The sequence below is a fragment of the Emys orbicularis genome, chromosome 3 (genome assembly GCF_028017835.1).
Source record: "Emys orbicularis isolate rEmyOrb1 chromosome 3, rEmyOrb1.hap1, whole genome shotgun sequence".
Lineage (NCBI taxonomy): Eukaryota > Metazoa > Chordata > Testudines > Emydidae > Emys > Emys orbicularis.
Window position 1 is genome coordinate 70,307,987 of NC_088685.1, and position 17,407 is coordinate 70,325,393.

Sequence of the window (17,407 nt, forward strand, 5' to 3'; positions counted from 1 at the left end):
ATTCACTGAAAAGTGTTGGGACCTGGCCAATCTGGAATTAGTGGGACACAGAAAAAATTTGTTTTATGGAGACAATACTTTGTCAGAGGACATATGTAGTCCTCTACCCAGCAAAGAGAGTACAGTATGTGGGGATCCTGCAGATCCTACTCTTTGGTGTACAGATGAAGGGCATCACTTCTGGGAAATTGTTCACCCTTAAACTCTATATGTGGGAGGGGCAGGGCCACGGAAATTCAGTGGTGGCAGCATTCTCCCATCTTCAGTCCAGAGAAATTCTGTGGATGATGTTTCCTGTTCCCCCTTTGTAGGAATCGTTTGTGTAAGGGAGGAGAGGGCCCTGTGTAATTAAGCATTGTAGATGAATATGAGAAACTTGGTCAGCACAAGTTGGAGACCCTTTGTCCATCCCTGTATATTGTAATAGGGAAAAAATGTCATTTGGGGAGAAAAATCATAGATGATATTTTTAAAATTATATTTTTAGCATATGGGTGTTAACATTGGTGTCCTGGACAAAATCCAACTTGGACAACTGCATTCTGCTTTTTAAATTCCCCCTGCAGTTTCAGTTAGATATTGTATTCTTCATTTAATTGTCCTGTGTATTGTTAAACAGGTGCTAGGCTTTACCCCAGAGGTAGCTACTCTTCAGCAACCCCTGCATAAATTTTGTACGGTAACTCCTCACATAAAGTCGTCCCGGTTAACGTTGTTTCGTTATGTTGCTGATCGATTAGAGAACATGATCGTTTAAAAGTTGTGCAATGCTCCCTGTAGTAGGGCAGCTGCCCCACTCCAAGGTAAAAGGGATTAAGAGCAGCTGAGGGAGGCTGGCAAGGTAGTTGGCCCTAGGTGTGGCTGGCTTAATTAGGCCACAGCTGGCCTGGATAAAAGGGCTGTGGGGCCAGGAGACAGAGAAATCTCACTCTAGCACTGGAGTGAGAAGGGCTAGCTGTCTGGGAGCAAGATACCTGAAGCGGAGCAGTGCTGGGGAAGGGCAAAGGGAGCTCGGGAGCTCCAGCCTGGTAAACCACCAGGCCGCAGGCCTTGGTGAAGGCCTCCGAAATGTTCTGGGGCTGCAGAGGGGTAGCTCGGGGATAGGCCAAGGCAGCAGGTCCTACCCCCTTGCCTATGATGAGTGGCCATTATAGACTTCAGTCTGCCGCAGGGAAGTAGCCACTGAGGCAAGGCGGGTTTAGAGCGTTGGGGGTTCCCCTGGAAGAGGAGACTCGGAGCGTGGGGGTACTGCTGGGGCAGAACCCCGAAGTAAAGGGGCACCGAAGTCCAGGAGGGACATAGGGGGCCTGAGGCAGGTGAGCCACCGGCCAGCAGAGGGCACTCTAAGGCTGGAAAAGAGCTAATTCCCAGGACGATCTGCAGGAGGTTTCGCACCGGTGAGTCTGCTCGCTGCTACAGTCCCTTATAACGTTGTTTGGCAGCTGACTGCTTTGTCCACTGCTTGCAGAAAGAGCAGCCCGTTGGAGCTAGCTGGTGGGGGCTTGGAACCAGGGTGGACCGGCAGCCCCCCATCAGCTCCCCACTCCCCTAAGTTTCCTGTGCAGCAGCCGCCCAGCAGGCTATTAATTGCCGGGCAGTTCAGCTGGCCCTCCCCCCACTGCCATGTGCTGCTCCTGCCCTCTGCCTCGGAGCTGCTCCCGGGAGCATCCTGCTTGCTGTGCAGAGGTGAGGGGAAGAGAGGTGCTAATGTCAGGCTGTCCCTCTCCTCCCGCTCCTGCCCCCTGCTCCTGTACCTTATCTCCACAGAGCAATGGGGGAACATGACAGGGCTCAGGACCGAGGGAGCTTGCTGGCAGCAGCTGCTGTCTCAACTTGCTGATCTACTTAAAAAGGCAATGTACTTAGAGTGGGGTCAGCGTACTTAAAGGTGCAATGCGCATCTCTCTCTCACACACATGGTGTGTGTCTCTGTCCGCTATGCTGTCTTCCCTCCCTTCATTCATGCTGCCTTGTAGAGTGTGAGGCTACATTAACAACAATGTGTTAACCCTTGAGGGCTTAGCTGAGTGCTAGTTCATGACTTCACCACCTCAACCAAGCTTCACAATCATCATTGCTGTGTACAATATTAAATTGTTTGTTTAAAACTTATACTCTGTGTGTGTGTGTGTGTGTGTGTGTGTGTGTATAGATATATACATATACATATATATATATATACACACACACACACACAGTCTTTTGTCTGGCGAAAAAAATTTCCTTGGAACCTAACCCCCCCATTTACATTAATTCTTATGGGGAAATTGGATTCGCTTAACATCGTTTAGCTTAAAGTAGCATTTTTTCAGGAATATAACTACAATGTTAAGTGAGGAGTTACTGTATCTTAGTTTAAATCTGTAAAGTATTTTAGGATCCTCTGGAATGACAGATACTATATGAACATAAGATGATTATTAACCATTAGTTACTAATAGACTTTTATATTTTGTATTCAAGTCTTTAAAGCTTTCAGTATTCTCAGATTCCTGTTTGTTTAAAAAAATACTGTGCTGTGTCTACATGTCATTTTTTCCCCCCTGTGACTTATAGATTCTCCTAATAAATACCTATATCTTCATCCAGGTCAGAAGTGGAGACAAACGTTCAATGAAACCAATTACCAAATGCAACAGCAGTACTCAGACTGACACCCATATATTGCCTCCAACTATTGTGAAGTCCTATGAGTGGAATGAATGGGAACTGAGGAGAAAAGCCATAAAATTGGTTTGTATCAGTATTATCTGGAAGATTAAGCCTTTCAAAATTTGGCATATTTGGCAGGAGGTCAGACTAGATTATCATAATTATTATCCCTTCTGGCTTTAAAATCTATGAAGAGACAAGTTCCTGTAATCATTTCTGTTTGATCTTATTTCACTCTATTTCATATTCCTGTTTCAAAAGCTTCCCCCCCACAAAAAACTTTTTTTATTTGAGCAATATTTTCCTGGCTAGATTCATTGATTCTAAAGTCTCAGGCACTCTTTTAAGTTGTAAGATTCTTTCAAATAATAGTGAATTTTTAGGGTGCTACTCTGTACTAAAACAGCTTAACTAATATAGACAGCTTAACCATTTGGAAGTAATGTGCTATATCTTACCTTTGTAGTACAATGATACAAAAAGGGCTAAGATGATAAAAAAAAAAGTTACTGCAAATGAAGCTGTGTACATTAATAAATATACCACCAAGTCACAAGGAAAAAAAGTTGTAGTAACTGTAGTGAAGTGTGGGTAAAAACACCACTAAGAGATTATAAAACTACAGAGAGTGAGTTGAAGAAAATATGCTGCATGATTGTATAGATGAGAGAATCTGTAATAACGGTCCCTTGTATATGAAAATGTGTATGGAGCTTTTTCTTGCCTTTTGAAGTCTGATTTCAGACATCCAATGAAATGTGTATATTTTATAACACTGAGTTGAGTATTCTGGCCAATAACAAATTAACTGACTGCCAGGTTTGCTCACAGCAACATTAACTTACTATCAATTTGTGGGCCTGATCCTGCAATGAGTTCTGCTTGAGTAGACCTATGTGGAAGTCACTGAAGGATTGGGGCCTTAATTTGTTTCATAGTAAATTATTTTTCACTTTGTTCCAACTCCTTCAATGTTGACTTACATCATCCCGTTTGCAATTTTTGTGTGCATATTTTGCACAGGACCAATTCTGAGCGTAAGATACCACAGCAACAAAATAAATACATTTTGTGTTGGATGTAGAATGTTGAGGCAGGTTTTTGAGGTATTGTTACTTAATCTGTAGAAGTATATGGCCTGCTGTTAGAAATTGCAGGTATGTCCTTAATGTTTTGGCTGTAAATTTAAAAAAACACACCCCAAACAATAAGTGCCTTTCAAATAAGATTCTTTTTTCTTACAGTGTGCACTGCATACTATGGTTTCAATTGTTAGATTCATGCAACATTGGGGTAATATTCTCATTTTAAATCTACACAGAAGATCTCATCTCTGCTAATCTGCTCATTCTACCTGCCATGGATTCTGCATAAATCATGTAGGGAGAGCAGACTATCAGAGTAAAGATCCACTTTGCGGAACTGAAAATGGAATTTTATCCTTCTTGATTATCCATCAGTTTGTGTAATTTGTTACTTTTCTCCCTCTTAGCATTATCCTTGATGACAACTATAAGACCTTTGTTTCCCAAATTGTATTTTGGGACCTTTGTTTTAAATTGTATTTTAAAATATAGAAACATCAACTCAAATCCATTAGAGCAGTAGACACAGACACTACCTCCTCATTATATGTTACCCTGTTACCGAGGGTTTTTAGAACCCAAAGCAGCGGTAGCTTAATTGTTTTATTTTAGGCAGTGTTAGGAATAAATTATTGGGAACACAGCTGAGAGATTGATATAAGTAAGCATGTTTTTATTTAAAACTACTGTTTATTAGTTTTAAGCACATATAGACATAAGCAATAGGTTTAGAACATTTTAAATAATTATTTAAAATTTGAGATGGTGTAGAGTAATTAGTAGCAGGTCAGCGATGGCCGATTGCTTTTTTGCCAAGAGTAAGGTGTTAGGAAAAAGTTTTTCAGGATAGCTTTAGAAAACCGTTTTAAAGTACTTTTTAATTTAGTTTTCTTATAATTAATTTTTAATTTTAATAAATTATTAATAATATATTTTAATACTTTTAGTTATAATAAGCTTTTATATTAAACACACTTAAACTTAAGGTTTTTAATTATTTATTTTTAGTTTTATAATTGGTTGGGTTTTTTTTTTATTTTGATTAGCAGAAACTACAAGCCTGAAGCTAGTATTTGACTTTGTCTTCAAAAGGCCTGCTTGTTCAAATTAACCCTTAACTATGTGGTGTTTTATTTTATTAATTTATGGTGGTTGAATGCACACAATATGGCTGCAGTTAGCTTGATCAAATTCTGGGGTAACATACCGCCTAATTCCAGGGTAATACCCCCCCTCCTTAAAGGTCGTATATTTTTAATATTAAGACCTATACATATGTGTAACAAGTTTAGTGGGTTACTCGTGAAGGCCCAGCATTAGGCTCAAGGCTTTTAGCTGAGACCGAGCAAGAATTTTCTCGCTGGCACTTTTAGGTTTTACCACTGATTTTGTCTTGTTAAAGAACAAACCTTATGTACTTATTTTTGGGGAGTATCCATGGTCTATAGAACCACTGGCTTTGCAATCAATCAATTTTTTTTTTTTTTTAATTTTAGCATGTTAGTACTAGAAATATAACAACCAACGCCAGCTGAAACATTAGAATTACCACAATTGGATATAAGGCCAGATTAAGAATCCCGGTTGCGGTGGGGGAACATCCCAACAATGTCTTTTACCAATTGTGTTTTGAATTTTTGCTAGCCCTTTTAATTACATGTTTAATTTTGTTAGTAGCATGGTGGATGGTAATCATGACCTTGCACGCCTTTTGCCTAGCAACTTGCAAATAATTTTTAAATAGGGATGCTTAAATAACATTTTTATAACAATTAAATTTATTTTCATGGGTTCAGGCATTGCATTAGAGTATAAGGTGTATTTTATATTTAATTGTATTTTAATTTAGACATTTGAAATTTAAAATTACATTTTTAATAGCCACAATTTGATAAAAACATTTATTTTTATGGTAATTATGGATTATATTGTCCACATAATTAATTGTGAGCACAGGGCATTAACTTTTAAGGCATATATAACTATTACCCACAAAAACAATTACAGATTTATTTGCAAAGAGATTTATGGCAAAATGGCATTATTTGTGTTATTTTAAAATATATATGTTGTTGCCATAAAGCATTTTTTGTACATTTCTATTTAATTTTAGATTTTTTTAAACAGGGTTTTAATTTTATTGTTTTTTATGTGGGGGCTTTTTATGGCCCATATTTTATAATTTATGGGTTTTATTACTATTTGATTAATATTGAGGCCTACGGCCATAATAGGAAAACTTTTATATTTGCCTTTGACATTAATAAAACAAATGTAGTATTTTTTAAAAAATGTTTGATTAGAAGTAAAATTTATTATTATTATTTTATTTATTAGGATTGCAATTTTTTTTTTAGTTTGGGTGGAACTTTTTAAAATAATACTTTTAATTTTTAATGAGAGTATATCATACCATTTCAAATTTATTTTTTACCATATTGATAATTTACATTTGTAGTTGCATGCATGCCAGGGCCAAGGAAAAATTACCTGAGGGCAAAAACAGCCTGCAGGAGGTGGAGGTGGTCCTTTTATGGGGATTGTTTAATTCCAAAATAACGACCCATGTTATGGTTTGTTTAATACAGTCCGACAATAACAACTTTATGCCAAGTGATTTATATCCTTTTACATCAATGCTAATGTTAACAGTTCACTGGAAGGGGGAACAAACAGACAGTTGATTTTAAAGTCCTGGCTCTACAGTATGAAGAATTCACAACAAGCTTTTTTGTAGCCTTTTCCACAAAGGTTGCCACAGCAGATTGGTGCTAAAATGACATATTCCACAGTTATGGATTTGTGAAACCTGGGGGCCGTACATGTAAAAGAAAAAAATATGCATCATTGTAATCTATAACACTTCCATTTCAGAGAAAAATTATATTTAAGAATAAAATCTTTCTTATTCTGATTCTGTTTTCATATTTAGGCTAATTTGCGTAGGAAATTAACTCACTCAGTGCAGACTAATCTCAGTCATTTGAGAAGAGATAACTCCACCCAAGTGTATCTGCTAAAGGATTTTGGCACACAGACTAAACTTGACAACTCTAGCAACGTACCCAGGCCACAGATTTTCCTGGCAGGTCTCCGAGGAGGATCAACCCCAGCTACTTGTATGGTCAAAGTGAACTTAACCAGAGCAGTTGATGAAACCTAAATGAAGTTTAAAAGGAGACATACTGAAGTATAGTACATGTTTTAAAAAAAATCCAAATAGATTTCTGAAGTAATATATAGTAAGCTGAATTCTATGTCCATTGATTCAAAGAGTTGTTGTTACACTCCATGGTTTCTGTTAGAACAGCTAAATGGCATTAAGTGATAGTGATTATAAAAAGCCTGAAACATCCAATTAAAAAAAAGTAGAATCCAGGCATGGCTGTAAATTCTGAATTAAACTGGCATTTCTATGGAAGTGTGTGTTTTTGGAATCCTTTAATGTTTTAATACCCTGAGTGCACATCATAACACTACCCTTAAGAGCCTTGTCTTTGAAGTTTGATTATATTGTAAGAAGAATAACTGTTATGAGTTAGAGACACCAAGGGCTAGATTCACAAAGGGACTTGGGCGTTGCAACACTATGCCTCGGTGCCTTGTTGCCTAGTGGAATTCTCAGCTCTGAGTTAGATGTCTGCCCAGGCTCCCCAGGCATTGTATGGGGAGAGTTAGGTGCCAAAGAAAGAGATTCTCAGAAGCCAGTAAGCCGAGCCATCTAAATTAGCCAGAAATGAAATGCAGAGGGAAGGGAGAGGATGTAGGTCTAGATTCTCAGAGGTATTTAGGTCCCTAGCTCCCATGAAGCACCTCCCTCTGCTCTGGATTCTCAGCCATGACCTTTGGAGTTAGGCAACTAAACCAGGTCAGTCCTTTTTCACGAAAAATGAAAGAAAAAGATCCTGTTACTCCATGATAGCCCAGTGGTTAGGGCACTGATCTGGGAGACTCGGATTCAAATCCTTCCTTTGCCTGATTTGGAGCAGGAACTTGAACCAAGGTGGGCCAGGTGAGTGCCCTGACTATCAGGCTATTGGGTATTCTGGGCTGGGCCTCTCTCCAGCTCTTCTGGTGAAGCTTTTTCACTTTGTATAAATAATTAAATATTCACCAGGCTAGAGCGAGAGACTGACTCCATCACCCAGTTGTTAGGGCACTCACCTGGGATGTCAGAGAATGACATTCAAATCTGTGCTCCAAACTGGGCAGAGTGGGGATTTAAACCTGCATCTTCCACATCCCTGGTGAGTGCCCTCACCACTGGGCTATTGGGTATTCTGAGAAACACTTTCTCTCTAGCTGCCTTTTTTGTATGTGCTGGGCCCAAACCTGTAGATGTGCAGAGGAAGCTCTAGTTTGAGAATTTTGCTCTTGGGCCACCAAAGCTTTCTCTTGCACTAGGGCTCCAAGCTGCTCAATAGCAGTGCGGTGGTGTCAGGACATAGGTGGTTTTGTGCATGCCCACTGTCAGAAATTTAAGTGCCATGGAGATGTAGGTGCCTATAGGATTAGGTGGCAGCTGAGCAGTGATATTGAGAATGTTAGTGTTGTCTAAATGGTAGTTTTAGGTGACTAAAATGGCAGATAGGTGCCTAAGTGCCTTTGTAAATCTGACCCCAATCCTCCAATTCTTGCACAAACAAACTCTCATTGACATGAAGTAATATTAACTGGAGGAAAATCATCTGAACCCTTTGTCTATAATCTTCCCTTTCTTGGTAGAATCACTGAGAATGAAATGATAAATTGGCTCCAGCAGTACCAGATCAGCCAGTGTGCTTGACAGAGAATCAGAGATGGTAGTGTGCACCCTGACAGCTATTACACCAGTTTTCTAGGAATTCTAGCTTTCTAAGAGTTTTCTGTATTCAGTGACTAAATAGTAGTGAGCAAACTAAAATTGACTAGATAGTTGTAGACTTCATTGTAGCCTTGCAAAATTCTACTTTCCTGGTAACTTTTTGATTTTTACATCCAAGTAAAATATCCTTTGGGTTTTTTTTTCCATCATGGTTAGGACAGGCTAGTAGAATATGTGCCTGGTCTGGCAAATCAAATGCTCCTGGTAATTTTACAATTGAATGAAAATTTGTCTTTAATGTATGAGTCAAGTGCAACAACGTCTTAACAATGTATAAGGGTGAAGAAACAGAAAAACACTTCTCAAGAACGTTGGGGTTGATCGATGTTTAGCTCCTGTAAAATGTTGGGGTATGTGATTGTACAAAACCATGCTAAGCTTTTGCTCTATCCTTTTGTTCATGTGCTGCATTCAGCTCCATCTACAATGCTGGGCCATATAGGGAATAATCTTTTTAGAAATGTGTGATGCTGGCAGATCAGGTGCCAGCTCATGCCAAGGCCCCTAGGCCTCAAATGAACACTGACAAATGCATAGACTTTTTGAAATGCTTGTAGGATGCTGCATGTATTAATCTCACTTATATTTGTATTCCATTTTATATTATACTGAGTGTTTGCATTGCAACCCACTGTAACTGTGTAAATCACCAAACAGGAAAGCAGCATTAACTAATGTAAAATGCTGGCTTTCTACAGAAGGTGTTAGGTCCTGTCCACCAAATAAGCCATTGTGAAACATCAAAGAACAAAGACTTTGCATTCTTGTCCCTCCCCACCCCCACCCACCCCCATTAAGAGGAGACCTGCATATGAACTCATGCCATGAGTTTGAACTCTGGGAGCATAGGGGTCGACTAAAAAATTAGTGGGTGCTTAGCACCCACCAGCAGCCACCTTCCCCCTCCTGCCCACTGGCGGCCCACCGATCAACAGCAGTCAGCTGTTCCACGGCGGGCAGGAGGTGCTGGGGGAGGAGCAGGGAAGGGGCACACTCCGGAGAGGGGGCAGAACTGGGCAGAAAGAGATGGTGGGGGTGGGGGCTTGGGAGAAGGGATGGGGCGGGGCCTGGGGCGGGAAGAGGCAGGGTAGGGGTCGGAGCTTGGGGATGGGGTGAGGTGGAGGTGGGGCCTGGGGTGGAAAGGGGGGTTGAGCACCCCCAGGGCGTGGAAGAAGCCGGCACTTTTGTCTGGGAGGAAGGGAATAAAAATCCCTGACAAGAAGAAACTGGATCTCTATGCTACTTGGATTTTGGGAGGGCAAGATTTCTAAGCATAAGGAAGGGATCCCCATCTGCTTTGCCTGTGTTAGCCATAGCAGACAGAGCTTGCATATTAAAGCAACTTCTATTACCTTTTGGAGCCTAAGACAATAACTCATTTGTGTGTGTACGTTAATTGTTTTATCTTTGCAAATAGCTATAATTTTTTTGTCTTATTTAACAATTCTTTAGTCAGTTTATTATAGGCTTGCCTGCAACTGTTGTCTTTAGTATAAGATCTACAGTGCAACTGACCTGTGGTAAGTAGGTTGACCATACGTCCCTGTTTTGACCAGGACGGTCCCTTTTTTAAGCCCTGTCCTGGCTGTCCCGAGTTTTTTGGCAAAAGTGGGCATTTGTCCCATTTGCTCTTGCCAGCTTGATCAGTTGGGAGGAGCAAACAGAACAAATGCACACTTTTGTCAAAAAAGTGGGGTGCAGAGGAATGTGTGGGGAGTGAGCAGTAATGCCAGACCGGCACTGGGGGGGAGGCAGGGCTCGGGTGGGGGCAGGCAGGGCTTGGTTAAGCAGTGACACCAACCCCAGCCTTGCACAGGCAGGCAGGGCTTGGGCGAGCAGCGTAGCCAGCCCTGCGTGGGAAGGGGGGGCAAGGCTTGGGCAAGCAGCTAGGGCAAGCCCTAGGGGAGGGTGGGAGGGCTCAGGTTAGTCCCATGCAGTGTCATGTTTTCCCTTTGGGAAATATGATCACCCTAGGGGTAAATGACTGGGTCTTTGGGGATTGGGAGTAAACTGAACATTGTGATTTTTGGAGTAAGGGACCATCTGTTAGAAAGGCAAGCTTCCCTAGGTGGCAAGATAAGAGGACTGTCTGTGACTCCACGGTTAGGCTGTTATAGTGCCTGAGAAGTTTACATTTCATACCTGGTTGGTGAAGTCTAAGTATAGAACTCACAACCAGTTTGGGGTTTGTGCCCTGCTTCTTGACGGTCTGCCTGAGGATGGCACTCATCAGGGGCGGCTCTAGCTTTTTTGCTGCCCCAAGCACGGCAGTCAGGCTGCCTTAGGCGGGAGGTCCGCTGGTCCCGCGGCTTTGGCGTACCCGCCGCTGAATCCGCGGGACCGGCGGACCTCCCGCAGGCATGCCGCTGAAGGCTGCCTGACTGCCGCCCTCGCAGGGACTGGCGGGGCGCCCCCCGCGGCTTGCCGCCCAGGCACGCGCTTGGTGCGCTGGTGCCTGGAGCCGCCGCTGGCACTCATGCTCTTTAGCCAGTCCAGAAAGCTTGACATAATGACTTGGAGGGATTCAAATAGCGGGGCCTAGAGAGCTCCTTAGTGTCCTTCAAATACTTAAAACCCATATTAACTCTCTTTCCACTTAACTAGATTGAAAGTTAGATCAAAGGTACCTTGCCTATGTTTTTAAAGAAGAATGGGGCAAACCCATGTGAGGCACTTAATAAAAAAAAAAAAAAAGAAAGAAAATGAAAAACCTGCCTGAGGGTGGAATAGCTTATGAATATATTCTCTCCTCTTTACTTGCAGCCCCAAACCTCTTTTAGCCATTACCATAGTGTGCTTGTTTAAGGCTGGCTGTGCATGTTGCTTCCTTCTCTGTATGTTCTCATGTGTGCTTCTCCCCCACAAATTTAGCCAAAACAATACCCAGTGAAGCCCTCCGCCCAGTTAGCTCAAATCCTGGGTGGACTCTGATATGCCTTTGTGTTAAGTAGGGACTGCCATAAAGGCGATTAACTGTTTCTATTGTAAATGAAGGGTGACTGTTCCACCCACCAGCTTCAATGTTTTTCCCAACTCACAACGCTGCATATTTTATTTTTCTTTAATCTGCACAATGGTAAATTATCTGGGTCCTGATTTTCAGGATGCTGAGCACCTGCAGGTCTCCTTAACTTTAGTTGATGTTCAGCATCTCTGAAAACCAGTTACGCTATGCCTACATCGTCTGCCATTTTTATTTTAGTGCTCAGTAACACTGCAGTCAAGAGACACTAGCAAATGAACAGGCACAAGAAGGGCCAAGACTAGAAGAAGATGGTAAATAAGTAGATTATAACTGTCAGGTTTACCTCAGGTGGTGTTGACGTATTAAAATGTCAGTCTCCAATTAACTCCTCTCACCTCCACAGCTGATAGAGGTGTAGCGATTTCTGACTTCTTAGTCCAACGGTCCCCAAACTTTTGAGGGTTGCCCCCCCCCGTTCGCATCCTGCTGCCCCTCCCTTCCCCGCCCCCTCCCCCCCCCCGGGAGCAGGGACAGTGCACCGGGGCAGGAGGCAGACAGGGTAAGGGGGACGAAGCTTTGGGTGGGTCTGGGGCCAGGAGCGGGGCTGCACCCAGGGGCCGAGGCTGGGGGCGGGAGTGGGGCCTGGAGCAGAGCCGTGCTGAGGCTGGGGACAGGGCCAGGAGCCAGGGACATGACTGGGGCGTGACCAGAGCAGAGCTGGGGGTGGGCAGGTGCTCCCTCCCCACCCCTGTGGGGGCTGGCCTGGGTCCCACCATGCCTCCCCATGATGTTTCTCCATGCCGTGCTGGGGGGTACGCCCCACACTTTGAGAACTTCTGTCTTAGTCCCACATCTATCATGTCAGAGTGCTTTGATCTTCTCTGCCCCGGCTCAACTCTTATCTTAAAAATTCTAATAATCCTTTATTTTTTGTGGCTCATTCTGATGCCATTCCTAATTTAAGAACTGAAACTGTGAATACAATAAGTAATATTGTTGGTGTCACTAGGCATAACCCTAGGTAACTCGGGAGGGTGGAAGGCCACAAAGTGTCAATGAAGCCTTCCTGCACTAGGCCTATATGAACCAAACTTCTACCATGTTTAAACTCTAATCAACCTCAAAAGCCAGGTGCAATTGGAATATGTAAGCAACCAGTTATCTGTGTGCAACCCCCTGCTCACACCGGTATCAAGCGGTAATAATGAGGCCTGCATGTTTCTGGCTGAAGGGAAAAAGGACAAGATAACGGTTTAAAGAAGTTACTAACAAGCTAGGCTTATAGCTGCCAAGAATGACTTAACTGCTTAAATGTAATCGTTATTTGCTTAGTAACTGTTACCAGGGAAGGGAGGGGTAGAGGGGTAGAGGAAGGGAGGAGGGGGGGGTGAGGCTTAACTGCAAAATGTATAAAAGAAGAAAAACTGTTTCTGTTGGTGTGCTTGATTTGAGACGTGCCTGTCTCCTAGCACCGCTTTGGGATCCCAAATAAACTTTGTTTGTTTCTCCACCCCTGGTGTGTTTATTGGCGCGAAGCACACCGAGCAACGAACCCCGCTGTTGCTGTCCTCGGGCACTCTGTGCCGGCAACAATATCAGATTGTAAAGTAATAATAGGGCATTGTCAAATCCTTTTATGCCAAGAAAAATCAGTATATCTTTAATTTACCAATTCTGACAAGAAATGGTTGGCCTTAATTATAACCTACAACAAAAATCTATAGCAATTTTTTTTCTTTCCCTTCTATGGATTCTTCTCTTGGAAAGGGTAGGAGTGGCAGTTATGATGTTCTTTACTATGCTGGTGCTGAAACTTTACACAGACCGAGGTGGGGTTTTGTGATCCTTAACTATTTATAAATCACTTTGAAATCCTCAAAGAAAATACTCTATTTAGCGCTGACCCAGCTTCCATCCTTACTGGGGCCGTCCAACCCACTGAAGTCAACAGGAAGTGCAAATTATCACAATTGCCATGAACTCAGAACACGAGATCAGAACTTGCAGTTCTTCTGTGATGCATTTTGGGACATCTTCAGCGACGTTGGCATGGCCAGGTCTTTCTGTGCATCATCACTGGATAATAAATTATACTAGTTGGCATCCATTCTGAATACTGGCCAAGCCATAATTGGCCTAGCAAATCTGAACATGTGACAACTGAATAATAAACATTAAAAATGAATTCAAAACACAGTTTATTTGCTATATCATTTATTCCTGAATATCAGTTAGGAATAGGAGTTGCATACTTCAGCTCTGTACAGTTTGTGTTCAAGCGTTTATACTTATTTGGAGACTAGTAAAAATTAATTTAAATTCAAATGCTTATGGTTGAGGAAACACCCAAAGGGAAGTTTCACAACCAAATTCCTGTGATGCTCATAAAAACAGGTGTTGAATTCCAAAAGCCCAGATAAGGATTTTTAATCAAGAAACTGTCCTGGATAAAAATTTTGTTTATTTATACATACGTAATAGTCTTTAGAACCTTTAAACAGGAATGTCTTTACATAGGCCCCAATCCTCCTCTCAAATAAGTAAATGGCAAAGCTCTTATTGACTTTAATTGGAGTATGATCATGTGCCCAATTAACTTTTTTTTTAAATATCCAGTATGCCCACATCTTTGTTATTGTAGGGCTGCTCATCAGGGCTGGGAATATAGATTAATTTAATCTTTTACTCCTATTCATGTAAGTACAACCCTGAAATGTGGGATTGTACTAAGTATGTGGGACAGAACTAGTGGTATGTTCGAACTGTGTCAAAATGTGCAAGAAGGGGGGAAATAGGGGTATGCTTTCAAGCTCCTTCCACTTGAGATGGTGCTCTCAATGGATTGTACAGATGTTCAGAATATGATCATGCAGTCTTTGTGAGTTCTTTGGCCTGGATTCCCTTTCAGTCATGTTCATATATACCCCTGGGCTCTATGGAGATTCTTGGTGGGGCTCAGATGCCACGCAGGGCTGCTTAGGCTTGTGTGATGAATTGGGGCTGTATCTGTGCAATATATAAATCCTGAATGATATTGTGAAGGTGTATTATGAAAAACTGCTGTATTATGAGTGCCTATATGTTTATGGATCCAGGGCCTGCAGCATGTACACTCCAGACAGATGCAAAGGGAAAAATTTAAGGTTAATGACAGTGCTTAGACCTCACAAAGGTTATACAAAAAAAGCAGCTGCATCCTTATAAAAATAGTTTAGCTGTTTCCTCTGGAGGAGCAATGGAAAGTAACCAGGAGGAAAACAAAACAGGCCAGATGACCAGGAGTGGCTAAAAATAAACACACAGGAGCCAGACAGGAAGAGGGAGTGTGTGGGGAAAGAGAGAGCAAGATCACAGAATCTGGGTAAGAGGGATCCAGAAGATAGAGACCATCCAGCATGTAGTAGCCTCAGGGGGTCCCAGTCCACTTTTGTGAGACCAGATGTCCCTAAGGATTTTGGACAACCCATGGGACTTGGACCCCTGCCCCAGGGGCATAGCTAAAATTATGCAAATGATGTAGCTGCACCAGGGTTACATGACTGTGGAGGCCCTACCAGACAAAGCAGCATTCCAGTGTAGTGGGTTGCTACACCACTCATTCAAATTGGACCTGGCTGGAAGTTCTCAGGGCAGTGGGTGAGGGACTGGGGGGCAAGTTTTAGGTGGACTATGGGGTGAATGGGGAATGTTTGGGGAACTATGGGGTGAGGTGTTGGGGGTGAGTGGGACACATTGGGGTGGTAGGTTGGGGATAAGCAAAAGTTTAGATTTTGGAATCGGGAAGGGGGCCCCTAACCTATTCTTGCATTAGGGCCCTAGAGCCTTGTTACACCACTGCCCTGCCCAAAGGATGTGCTGAAGTGATGAGGAAACTGAGGCAGAGACATTGCATTTAGTGCTTATTTTGTATGAACTGTACTCTCCTGTGCTTTACATGATTAAATATAAAAGAGCATAAAGGTATTAGACTGTACAAAGTGTGTATGTGTGAGAGAGAATTTTTTCACAACTACTGTATGCTCCTGAGAAAGTTAAACTATGATAGAAGCTCCACACCTTTTGGGTGGAGTCCTGTGAAAGGATTGTTTAACTGGGGTATCTTTAGGGAGGGAGTGCTGGGTTTAAGGCAGGTGGATTAAGGAGACCCATTTCTGAAAAGAGTCTGTGCCCAGGAAATGTGATAGAGAAGGCCAATGGAGGAACCAGTGCAGCAGCCTGCTGAGGCTTCAGAAACTTAACAGGAGTCGCAGAGCACTCAGGAGATGCAGAGCACAGACTCTTGGATTCCCCTCACAGCAGGTGAAGTGCATGAGTAGGAGGGAATGCTCACTAGGATCTGTGACACCTTGGTATCTTTTTGACTGGTGTTACTGATGGGGAATAAATGTTGGTACCCATTAAAAATAATCCCCCAAACCCATCCATGTGTGATGCCAAAATGAGCTGTCACTAAAAGTAAATTTTATAGATTGATTATATTTACCTCCTTTCTTTGATAAGCAGTTAACTAGTTAACATTGATCAAGTATAATAATTGATAGCCTCAAATAATATTAATGGGGAAGTTCATATTTCCCAGAGCTGTTATTTTAGGCTCTCTGCAAACTCAAGCAGATGTCACTGCGTCAGTTACTCAAATTTTCAGGTTTTCCTAGCGACCACACAATGAAAGCTGAGATTCTGGAGGACCGGAAATCAGTTTGAGAGATGTGCTGATAGGTTGTACCACTACGTACTGCCCAGATTGATCCCTGATTCCAACTATCAGGCACTGGGAACAGAATTTTTGTGCAACTTCTTGCTTTTAAAAAAAATTCAAATTGAGCCCAAACCTAGAAGCATTCAGATAATAGACTTCAAACATGTCTTTTCAGTAGGGCTGTCCATTAATCGCAGTTAACTCACACGATTAACTCAAAAAAATTAATTGTGATTAAAAAATTAATCACGATTAATCTCACTTTTAATTGCATTGTTAAACATCAGAATACCAATTGAAATGTATTAAATATTTTTGGATGTTTTTCTACATTTTCAAATGTATTAATTTCAATTACAACACAGAATACAAAGTGTACAGTGCTCACTTTATATTATTATTATTTTTAATACAAATTTTTACACTGTAAAAATGATAAATAAAGAAATGGTATTTTTCAAGTCACCTCATACAAATACTGTTGTCATTCTCTTTATCATGAAAGTGCAACTTACAAATGTAGATTTTTTTGTTTGTTACATAACTGCACTCAAAAACAATGTAAAACTTTAGGACTGAGTGGACTTGTAGGCTCTACTTCTTGGTCAGCCAAAAGCTAAGACAAACAAGTTTGTTTACATTTACAGGACATAATACTGCCCACTTCGTATTTACAATGTTACCTTAAAGTGAGAACAGGCGTTTGCATGGCACTTTTGTGGCTGGCATTGCAAGGTATTTACATGCCAGATATGCTAAACATTCTTATGCCCCTTCATGCTTCGGCCATCATTCCAGAGGACATGCTTCCATGCTGATGATGCTCTTAAAAAAAAAAAAAAACATTAATTGGATTTGTGACTGAACTCTGTGTGGAAGAATTGTACGTCCCCTGCTCTGTTTTACCTGCATTCTGCCATATATTTCATGTTACAGCAGTCCCGGATGATGACCCAGCACATGTTGTTCATTTTAAGAACACTTTCACTGCAGATTTGACAAAATGCAAAGAAGGCATCAATGTGAGATTTCTAAAGATAGCTACAGCACTCGACCCCAGGTTTAAGAATCTGAAGTGCCTTCCAAAATCTGAGAGGGACGAGGTGTGGAACATGCTTTCAGAAGTCTTAAAAGAGCAACAC

The 17,407-nt window shown here is 41.8% G+C and overlaps 1 protein-coding gene and 1 long non-coding RNA gene across 2 annotated transcripts in view; one reads left to right on the forward strand and one right to left on the reverse strand.

Annotated features, from left to right (window-relative positions):
• CFAP206 (cilia and flagella associated protein 206) overlaps positions 1 to 6,900 on the forward strand; it is a 28,064-nt gene extending 21,164 nt beyond the window's left edge. Inside the window, exons 11-12 of the mRNA XM_065402098.1 lie at positions 2,590 to 2,733; positions 6,670 to 6,900. Coding sequence (XP_065258170.1) covers positions 2,590 to 2,733; positions 6,670 to 6,900 — 375 coding nt within the window. The remainder of the gene's footprint in view (positions 1 to 2,589; positions 2,734 to 6,669) is intronic.
• A 9,745-nt stretch (positions 6,901 to 16,645) lies between these two features.
• LOC135875539 (uncharacterized) lies at positions 16,646 to 17,252 on the reverse strand. Its single transcript, XR_010561283.1, has 2 exons — positions 17,172 to 17,252; positions 16,646 to 17,090 (listed from the first exon to the last, which is right to left on the reverse strand). It is a non-coding gene; the product is annotated as an uncharacterized LOC135875539 (long non-coding RNA).
• Positions 17,253 to 17,407: the final 155 nt, after the last annotated feature.